The sequence below is a fragment of the Teleopsis dalmanni genome, chromosome 1 (genome assembly GCF_002237135.1).
Source record: "Teleopsis dalmanni isolate 2A chromosome 1, ASM223713v2, whole genome shotgun sequence".
Lineage (NCBI taxonomy): Eukaryota > Metazoa > Arthropoda > Insecta > Diptera > Diopsidae > Teleopsis > Teleopsis dalmanni.
The window spans coordinates 120,477,138-120,488,949 of record NC_051846.1 but is presented as its reverse complement, the minus strand read 5'-3'; the positions used below and the strand labels follow the sequence as shown (position 1 = coordinate 120,488,949).

Genomic DNA, 11,812 nt, shown 5'->3' with positions numbered 1-11,812 from the left:
TTACATATGAATGTTGTTTGCAATTTCATCGCGCATAGAAATTGCATCAATATTTTCATTCTCAGTAGCAACTCCGTCATAATAACAATCCTCTACGATGTTATTTACTTCAATCAGATCAAGTCCATCATTCAGGCATATATTATGCATAATGCATGCCACAGCTATTGTTTGAACACAGTGTTCAAGATTTAACCTAAGAACTTTATCAAAAATTGAGCGCCAACGTATTTTCAATGCACCAAATGTACATTCAATAACAGTACGAGCCTTACTATGAAGCTCGTTAAATTTCTTTTGTCTTGCTGTTAACGGCTGCAATCTTTTATATGGAGTGAGAATTGCTATTGGACTAGTCCGACAACAGTATCCACTATCGCCTAGCAGGTAGTAGCCTGGTGGAGGAAAATTTTGCAAATTAAATAATTCACTGCTTTGTAGAACCCGCTCATCGTGCACCGATCCTGGGAAACCAACACAAATAGATAAAAATTCCTTATTACTGGAGCATACAGCTTGTAAATTGATTGATGTAAATGACTTTCGGTTCATGTATTGGTCACGAAGTCGTACAGGCACAGCTATTGGTATATGTGTTCCATCTATGGCACCTAATGCACGATTGAAAATTGTAGTACCGGCTCGTTGGTTAAATTTTGTAGAAGTGCTTTCACACTCACTTTCAGCTGGATATTTAATAACCGATGACTTTAATGAAAGGAACCCTTTCAAGCACTTGTAAACAATATCCCGCACAGTATATCTCGAAATTCGAAACGAAGCTCCTGTTACACGATAGCTTGCACCACAGCCAAGCCAATATAAAAATACAGTAATAATAAACCGGTCATTCCATCCCGTTTTAGTATTTAAAAACCTTTCACCGTAATTGAAAACTCTTTCCAATGCTATTACTGTAAGCCTTAAATGTTTTCTTATGATTGTATTATCTTTCTCCACAACAGCTCTAAATATTGCCGAAGAATATCCATTTTGGCATAAAAGCTCGCGCTAAATAGTCAAACTGATAATTTATGTTATTTACTGAAATTATTTTATAATTACATTTGGATATTCTTCTAAGAATCTCTCTTTCAATTTATTATGCTGACTATATAATTCCATTAATTTGCCAAATTGCGCAAATAAAAATACTTCATCGATTTCTACGTTCTCTGCCATCGCAAAATTTGTAACAAAAGTATTGAAATCAAAATATATTCACAGTTGATACTAGCTGTCAAAATGTAACTCGCACACTTTTTTGGGCTAAGTGGCTAAATGTGTGCAGTGGAAAAAATCCCAAAAAATCTCCCATTTGGTTTAGCATCAACTTAGCCTAACTCGCACACGTCCTTAATATTAAACGCATAAATTTTTATATGTGCACATATATTTACCGTTTCAAAACCTAGAAATGTTTAAAATGATTAATTTATATATTTATATGTAAACAGTCAAATATGCATACAAACTGGTTTTGTATAAAAGGCCAGTTGAGAGTATTGAATGCAAAAGAAGTCGGTCATCGTTAACCCATTAAGTACCACGCAAGTTTAAACTTTGAATTTTATGGTGAATTTTCAGAAAGGTGTTATTTTACTTTAAAAATATTCCCTGCAAAATTAAATTTTTTTTTTGAAATGTAGTGTTCAGAAATAAAACTACTATACGGTTTGGGCATTTGTAGGATACTGATTTTATTTAAAACAATGTTCTGTATTTATACAAAATTATCTTAAGACTAATTTTACATCAATGTTATAATAATATGATTTTTAATGGACTGTATTACATATTGTTATTGTTGGCAAAAAAGGTAATAACGGTTGAAAAAGGACGGAAGTCTCAACACTAGGGATTCTTTTTCCTATTGTTTTAATAAATATATTTTATTATGATACGGGTGCTCAAAAATGTTACTATTTACCTATATTTTTTCTTAGTTCCATTCTAAGAATTTAGGTGATAATGGATTTATAATAATAAACTATAATAATATAATATTTGTTACGATATAAAATTAATAATCGTAACAAGATGGCATCATTAAGGTGATCAGCTGTTTTTATGTGGAAAAGATAGTAAGCAAAGAATACTTGTACAAGAACGGCAACTTAAATGTAAACAAAAAAAACCAACCACTACACTCTCAAAATAATTTACTACTACCAAACCAAGCACGTTGTTTTGTTGTTGCAATTCGACCCACCACGACTGAAAAGTTTCACCACCCCGAACGGAACATTTCACCACCACGAACGGTCTTAATTTTTTTATTACGAAAGAGCGATATGAAGAGCGCAAATTGGGTTTTGTTTAGTTATTTTGACAGGAGAAATGCGCCAAAAACTGAAAAACGTAGTCAAATCAAACTGAGTTATAAAAAGTAGTGAATAAGTTTCTTTGAAAAAATAATTATGTATATTATAATTATTATTATAGTAAATTATTGTATATTATTATTAATATTTAAAGATGGTGCGAAATTGCGTGATGGGATGTCAGTTATTTAAGGGAATGTATGAATTTCCTAAAAATGACGAAAGAAGGTAAAAAAACCATTATTTATTAATTGTGGATTTAAAATATATGTTTTGTGTTTAATGTGATTTGTTTTGATGTGTATAAATACAAATTAGTAAAGCAAAAATATATGTGAGTATATTTTTAATATATTTTAATAAAGTTGTCTTATGTGTTAATTTGTGTTTGTTAAATATGTAAAAAATCCAATAAGAAATATAAAAAAAACAAAAATGGTATACAATTTTTTGGTGGTAAATGGAGTGGAGTATGTAAACTACATTTGTATATTAAAATATTCATATTCAAATGTATTAATAATTTAAAGACTTTTAATATTATTTATTTTATTATTAATTGAATTCAACAATTTTATTTTTAATAAAATACTTTTATGTAATAAAATAACTTTTAATATATTTTCTAATAAACAAATTTTACCATTTCATTTGTTCATATTAAAAACACTGAACTGAATTAAATCGTATATTCTTGGGACTGCTTGAAATTAGAAAATATAAATTTTTGACAATTTTTGTCAAAAATTGAGGTTGCTTTTTTTGCGTTATTAATATTTTGTGTTTTGTTGTTTTCTGTTTTATTTTCAACAATAATTGAATTGCCTTAATACAACATTTTTTTTTAAATTATTTTTTCTGGAATGAGAATTATTTTATTATTTTTTATAATATTAAGTGCATTAAGTACATGCTGTTTATTGCAATATCTTAAAAACTAACTTAAAAGCTAACAAGATATTTATTCAAGTACAATTTATTTTGAAAATTACAACTATTAGAACATATAATAAAATTGAGTTAAAAAATATAAGTTTGCTATAACTTCAAATTGGATATTATTATATAATGATAAGGAAGTATAAAAATTAAACTAAAATTAACATTTAATTTAAAATAAAAATAATATATTAAATAAGTTCAGTTAACAATAACTTTTTAAAAACTCTTAAATTACATGCATTTCGGGTTGAACTTGGTAAAGCGTTCCATAATCGGATTGAATGAATAATGAAAAACCTAGTGGTAGCAACAAAATTAAATCTTGGAATTATGAAAAGAATAGATCTTGTGGAACGCATAGGCTGCAAGCAATTATAAAGGTACTCAGGATATTTAGAAGTTTTTAATTTAAACAGAAATAGGCAGATTCGAATATTTAAATACTGTCAATGTCACAACCCAGTATAGCGTTTCTATAAACTGTTAGATGATCCAAACGTTTAAGGCCGTAGACGTATCTAGTACAGCAGTTTACTACAGTTCTCAGTTTAGCAAGGGACTCGTAGTCAAGTTTACAGTGCACCAACGCGGCATAAGTAATTATAGGCAATATTAGTTGTCTGACCAATAAGCCACGGACATGGACAGGGGTATACTTAGCAGATAAATTCAAATATCTGAGGCAAATAAATGATTTCCTAACGACATGATTGATATGATCAAAGGCATGTAGCTTTGAATTCAAATTAAATCCTAGACATGCACTATATTTAATAATTGAGTTTCCAATAGCTACCGATCGTAATTCGTCTAAGTTTAATTCAGACCTACTAAGCGGCAATATGATGGTTTTATCTGCATTTAGCAGCATATTGTTTTCAACTGCCCAGCGATGTATGCATGTTAAATCTATATTGATCTTTGTGACAATGTCATTTAAATTATCACTCCGACACGAATGATACATTTGTATATCATCAGCATATCCATGTAGCCTCGAAAATTGACATACTGAGAAAACGTCATTAATATAGATCGAAAATAGCAATGGCCCAAGAATCAATCCTTGAGGAACTCCAGAAAACAGAAGTTTAAAATTTGAAAATTTATTATCAATAACTACTGACTGAGATCTCTCAGTTAAATGACTAAAAATAAATTTAGAAGCTAAAATGGAGAAGTGGAACTTATTTATGAGCATTTTACAGAGCAAAGCGTGATCAACTCGATCAAATGCTTTTGAAAAATCTAGAAGACATAAGTAAGTAACCAAATCCCTATCATAACTTAATCTAATATCTTCAAGGACTTTCAGCAAGGCAGACGCACAACTATGACCTTTTCTGAAACCAGATTGATAAGGAGATAGCAGATGAAAAACGTTTAGATGATTACGAATCTGTTCAGACATTATAGTCTCACACACTTTGGAGAGAGAAGAAAGAATACTGATAGGTCGATAGTCAGAAACTAATGAAGCATTAACTTTTTTCTCAGTTGGAATAACTTTAGCTTGTTTCCATGCCACTGGAAATGTAGAGGTAGTAATACAATAGTTTATAATATGAGTTAATGGAGATATTAGAAATGGTAAAATAAGCTTTATGAATTTAAGAGGAATTTCATCTAGCCCAACAGCATTAGACTTAATATTCATTAAATTCTTAAAAACAATATCTTCACTGACGCAGTAAAAATACGAACACTCATTACTTGCTTGAAAGCTATGCCATCTAATACAACTAACGCGTTAAAGATGTTTTTATTTTTGAACGACTCATATATTTTCAAGACTTTTATATATTTAATCTCCATATTGTTTTGATTTCTTATTGCTTGTAGAAATTTATCATTTTTCAAACTCTCGCTCATGCCGGTAATAAGGATTTTAGGGTTTCGCATAGCAGGTGTCTCAATTTCATAGTTCTTACCTAATTTCTTTTTAATTTCTATTGCAAGAATTTCTCTCTCTTTTGAGGTTACACACTTTATTGTTACCCTTCCATCATGTTTAGAATGAACACCACAAACTTTAACATTAAGCTCTGATGGATTTATTTTAGTTTTTAAATCATTTTTAGTTGCTTCACTTAATTGCTTATTTTTAGGTTTTAGCGTTATTGGAATATTTGGATTGTTTTTCATCTTTAATTTCGCGGCGTACGTTTCGCTTTGAATTTCATTATTTTTGATGGTTTTTACCAATTCAGCACCTAATTCGTTGCCATTTTTAGTCAAATTATCAGACAAGTCTATTATTTTTTGCTCAAACGAAGCCAATTTTTTTTCATATTTTTCTTGTACTGCTATAAGAGAGGTGACTCTGTCGGAACACTTAGATTCAATTGCTTTTAGTAAAGATTTAATTTCACTTTCATTAATTTTTAGTGATTCCTTGAATTCGCTTTTGTATTCTTTTAAAATGTTCGTATTTTTAGTTACACTTTCTTGCATTTCTCTTAAGTCTACATTATGTATGTATTGCACACAGTCTTCACATATAAAATGTATCATTTTATTATTTAAAATAATAATTTGTTACCGGGCTAATTGGTCAAATTTTAATATAAATAAAAAGACACTAATTTGTTATTTATATTTAAAAATCGTTTATACTTTATTTCCGATATTTCGACTATCTTCGATAGTCATCTTCAGGGAAAACTACACAAAATATAGGATGTTCACATTTTTATAACGGATTATATGGTGTGGATGACCAGGAATATAAACCAAGATTATTAACGAAGTATGTAGATGATATCTTCGCGATAATACGCAGAAATAAAATAACTCAAATACTTCAAATTTTGAATTCTTTTCACACAAATTTAAAATTCACCATAGAAGAAGAAAAGAATAACAGGCTTCCTTATTTAGATGTTGAATTAATTAGACATAATAACCAAATTCACTTTCAATGGTATAAAAAGTCTTCAGCGTCAGGAAGATTAATTTCATCCTAAACACGTGATTTTAAATACAGCATCCAATTTTATTAGAAGAGTTCTAGTACTTAGTGACAAAATTTTCCATAAGGAACAAAAGAACATAGTGCGTGATATTTTAAAAAAGAATGACTTCCCCGAAAGGATTATTAATATGATGCTTAATAAGACCTTTAAAAAGCTCCAACCTAACAATAATAATGACAAAAAAATATATAAATCCATTGATTATGTTCCGAAATTGTCAAACCAAATAATGAATTCTAGTATATATGACAAGGAACGTTATAAAATTACTCACAAGGCAACAAACACAATAGCTAAATTATATAGCAATACTAAAACTAAAATTAATAATAAAGACAAATCTAATGTAGTGTACCAGCTGAATTGTAAAGGTGACGGGTACAATGTATGTAACAAAATATATATAGGTACGACTAAAAATAAGCTTAGGACAAGGATGGCTGGACATAAACACAGTTTAAAAAATAAAAGTGGTGCTGAAGCCAATACAGCATTGGCTGTGCATTGTATGGAGCATAAACATGAACCTGATTTTGATAAGGCAAAAATTTTATATGAAGAAAGGAACCATAATAAGAGGTACTTTCTAGAAATGCTCTCAATACTTCAAGTGCCCAATAATATAAGACTTAATTATAAAACTGATACGGACAACTGTGCTCAGGCTTATAGGAATATTATAAACAAATGACACAGGATGTTTGTAAAGCTTTTTTGTTTTTTTTATAATTTTAATTTTTCTTTTGTATTTTTATTGTAGTATTTTTTTTTTTTTTCTTGTCATCATTATTATTGTATTTATTGTATGATTTTTCTTTATAATCCGCTATAAAAATGTGAACATCCTATATTTTGTGTAGTTTTCCCTGAAGATGACTATCGAAGATAGTCGAAATATCGGAAATAAAGTATAAACGATTTTTAAATATAAATAATAAATTAGTGTCTTTTTATTTATATTAAAATTTGACCAATTAGCCCGGTAACAAATTATTATAATAATAAGTTTTGGTCACAAATAAAAGTATTTAATATTATTTAAAATATTTATATTGAATTGTTCTACTCCTGAACATTTTGGAGCAGTGTGATATACATGACCACACACACCTGAACATATCAGACCCGTCTCACCACGGTTTCCTGAATGAATTGTTAATTATAAAAAACATATTAATTTATAATAAAAAATTTTAATATGATATTTTCTTAAAGTTTTTTTCGTTTAACGGCTTTAATGCATTTTTGATCCGGTAATCTTAAACAATTATTTTCGGGTATATCGCAAGTGCATTTTCTATAAAAGTGATGCATGACAATAAAGTTTAATATATATGTATGTATGTTTACTAACTATATGCAGTAAATAAAAAAATATTTTGCATGGAGCATCTTTTCAGCTAACCCTCATTGTGTATCATTTGTTACTCGTTACTTTTTTCACCGATTTATGTAGAAACGAGTGTATAAAGCGCTTAGGAGTTAGAGGGACAAACAAAAATATTTTCGCTTGAAGTAATCATTTTTCGGCAAATATGATATGTACAAGGAATTTAACAAAAAGCGCTGTTCCTGATCAAAATTTAGCTTTAAGTTATCTTAATTCTTTAAGCATTCAGGATAACAATGAAGGTGGTGTAGTTAATAAATCTATAAGTCCCAAACTGTCTACATCAGCTAGGCCATTATTGAATAGTAATACTATATCTGCTTCTGAAAGAATTCCCAGAAAAAGAAAATTAAGAGAAGATTTTACAGCTGTAGTTAAAAAATTAAAAACTGTAGAAAAAGTTGTTGAAGAAAAAGATATTATAATAAAATTAAAAGATGAGCAAATACGTTTAGGTAATGAAAGACTAGTGAAGTTAGAACTAGAAAATATAGAATTGCAAAAAAAACTTTCTGAATGTAAGTCATTAAGTAGTGTAGCAGAAAGGTCTGAAGTTGATTTTTTAAATCAAATTTGTGACAAACTTCCACAAAGTTTGCGGGTATCCCTTAGAAATAGCTTAGAGAACTGCAGTCGTCTACCAAACGGCTGCAGATATAATACGCAATTAAAAACTATCGCCTTAGGAGTTCATTTTCTTTCACCCCTAACTTATCGACATTTACGTCAAAGTTTTAATTGGCCATGTGAACGAACATTACGAAATTTTGTTCAAAGCTGGCCAAAATCACCTGGTTGTACTCATAGCAGCATTAAGGCCTTGGAGTTGCAAAGTCGTGGATTTACATACGAACAGAGATTTGTTTCGATATCCTGCGATTAAATGTTTTTACGTGCTCACCTCCAATATGATAGGCACAATGATAAAATTATTGGCCTTGAAGATTGTGGTGACGAAGACCGTACTTGCAAAATCGCAAGTGCAGTCTTGATTTTCATGGTTCAGGGTATCGGTGGACAAAAATGGTCCCAACCTATTGCATATTTCCTTGTAAATGGAAGTTGTAAGGGTGAAACTTTAAAATCTATTGTAATTGAAGTGATAAAGCAACTTCAAGGCATTAACTTGTATCCCTGCCATTTTGTGTAGATGAGCATCATCCCTTTTTTAAAGTCAACGATGAAGATATTTTCTTCTTTTATGATGTTTCCCATTTGATAAAGAGTACAAGAAATTGTTTAATAAGTAGTAAAAATAAAATTATTTTTAATAATAAGGAAGTTAAATGGGAAAATATTACCCACTTTTTTGAAGTAGATTCCAAATCAAGTGTTAGGTGTGCGCCACGATTAACAATAGAGCACATTAGGCCAAATTCTTTTCAAAAAATGAGTGCGCTTTGCGACTCAAGTTTTTAGTAATACCGTTGCTTCTGGCATGAATGCCCTGTATAGTTCTGGTTTAATGAATTTAGTTTCTTTCACCGCAAGCACTGCTGAATTTTGTCTTTTTTTAAATAATCTTTTTGATATTTTTAATTCAAGCAGTATGTATAGCTTAGGTTTGAAAAAAGGCTTTAGTGGTTCCATTGACCAAATGGACTTTTTGAAAGAAGCTGAAATTGCTTTAAAAACAATAATTATCAAAGACGCCCAAGATAGAAATATTATTAATAATTTTTCCTTTATTAAAGGATGGCTTCTTAATATTAACAGCATTCGTTGTATGTGGCAATATTTATCCTCGAAAGGTTTTAAAGTCATAATGACTAGAAAACTTTGCCAAGATGTGTTTGAGCACTTTTTTGGGCAAATACGAAGAGGAGGGGGGAATGCTAAATCTATAACATCAGACTTATTCATAACCCTCTTTCAAAAGGGTTGGGGTCTTAGCTATCTGAATGTTGTCAACAAAGGCAATTGCGAGGAACTTGTAGATTTTGATTGTCCATCATTCGTAGCTTCTATTAGTGATCCCAGTTTAAATAGTTGTAATGAAACTGTTGAAAATGTTTGCAATGATACGTTAGTGAAAGATACTTATTGGCAGTATACGGAATCATTTTGTTCACCACAAACTTCATTTCTACAAAATATTAGTTTCAGTGTCGATATTGATTTAAGTGAAGAAACATTTCTTAAGGTAAATGCTTTTACCTACGTTTGTGGTTGGATGTACTTAAAAATATTTAAGTCACATCATTGTTTAGCTTCCCTACCTTGCGCAAATAATGTTTCAAGTGATTACCTCTTCACACTTGAAAAAGAATTTGATGGTTGCAGCTTGGTACATCCTCCTAGCGACTTTATTAGTTATATTAGAAGTTTAGATGAAGAATTTTGTACTTATTTTGAAAAAAATTACTCTAAGGTAGGTATAGCTCAATTTTTATATAAAAAGTTGGCTAACATTCGCCCATATACTTGCTGCCAAAATTGCAAACCAGACAGTTTATTAATTCTTTTCATAAGAATGTGAATGCATTTTATTTTAAAATTTTTTAATAGGGACCTAAGTACCCCTGATTTCAGGCAGAAGCTTCTAAGGGTAAGTCATATGTGAGTTCCTGATAAGCATTTTCTTTGTACTCTTTTCAAATGAGCACAAATTCAAATTACATAGATATTAAAAATTTTTTAATAGTTTTTTATTTTCAAATATATAAGGAAATATATCTATAAATGCGACAGCCTTTCGATTTAATTAACTACATACACCTTCACTTGTGTTTTCTGAATAAAAATTCACATAATTTCATATTATTATTATAAGAATATTTTTCAAAATTAACTGCTATATCAAAATTTTTTTTTTTTATTAAGTAAAATGCTATAAATTTGTTTTTAATTTTGTTTTTAAATTTTAATTTTTTACATGTAAAGATATTATATAATATTTATAATTACCCAGTACAATTATCTAGTCCCAGATTTTAATATCATATTGAACATATTTTTAGTACATTTTTCAAAAAAGACAATTTCTTTTATTTAAATAATATTCCTTTTGTACGCAAACAATATATATTGTTTTAAACAAATGCCTTTAATAAATTTGTATGTTTATTAAATTATTGTTATTATTACTTCAATTCTTAAAAATAATAAATTATGAGTACAACTTGTACTTCTCTTAATTAAACCCAGCTAATATTCTTAAATACTTTAATATTTATTAATAAATATTTTTTATAAATATGATGGTATATTAAAAATTTTTCAATATTTATAAAATACTTTTTTACTAAATTTCATATAAAAATATTTCTACTTAAAAAAATCATATAAATATGTAAATGAATTCACCACATACATTTGAAGTAAGTGCGCGTGCTTCCTCACCCATCAACAGATTTATCGCTACTGATCAGTTAGAAATGCATACAAACTAAAAATACGTACCATTTATCACATAAATTTACAGCGAATGCGCGCGCACCCTCACCCATCAATAGATTTTTCAGCACTAAATTTGAAAAATTTGCCTATGCAGAGAAATATAATTCATCATTCACCACTTGAGTGTTGCCGTATAAAAAAGTAAATTGGTAATAGCTTCGGTTTTTATTATTAATTACACATCATAACAGCATTTAATGATATTATTTCAATATTATATTAGAAATAATGTTTTACACGCTCAAAAAATATTTCAGAAAATATAAATCATTAAATAATATATATTCAAAACTGTTTTTTCTACTTTATAAAAAAATTCGCTTCTACAAAAGTTTGTTGCCGAACATAATAAATCAAAATACTTTAAAATTTATATAAAAAAATAAATTAAAATTATGAATTTGCTGAATACATATTACATGATTAAGCAAACTAAACTGATTCAAATTGACTGATTTAATTGTTTATATATTAATTTATATATTTATTTATCATATGTTTATGTTGTTACAATATATATTCTGTTTATGTGATGTGATATTATTAACCAAATAAGGTACGCACTAGTTTTTTATATTATTAAAAGGAAGCATATGATAAGCAAGTAGTAAGAAATTAATATACTGCAAACCCAAAAAAGGATTAATTTGATGTTATCGTGGTAAAATCACATGTATTCCATACGTGTGCCAAAATGTTATAAATTTCTCTTCGTTTCGATGGAAGTGGGCGGAGTTTCCGTTCTTGTAAAAGTATTCTTTGATAGTAAGGAGACGCGTGCA

General features: G+C 28.8%; 1 protein-coding gene across 1 annotated transcript; it reads right to left on the bottom strand.

The window, feature by feature from the left end:
• Positions 1-1,182, bottom strand: LOC119665787 (putative nuclease HARBI1). The gene is made up of 3 exons (XM_038075033.1): positions 1,066-1,182; positions 681-1,011; positions 1-611 (listed from the first exon to the last, which is right to left on the bottom strand). Exons 1-3 carry the CDS (start codon positions 1,180-1,182, stop codon positions 1-3), a joined length of 1,059 nt encoding a protein of 352 aa, XP_037930961.1.
• Positions 1,183-11,812: the final 10,630 nt, after the last annotated feature.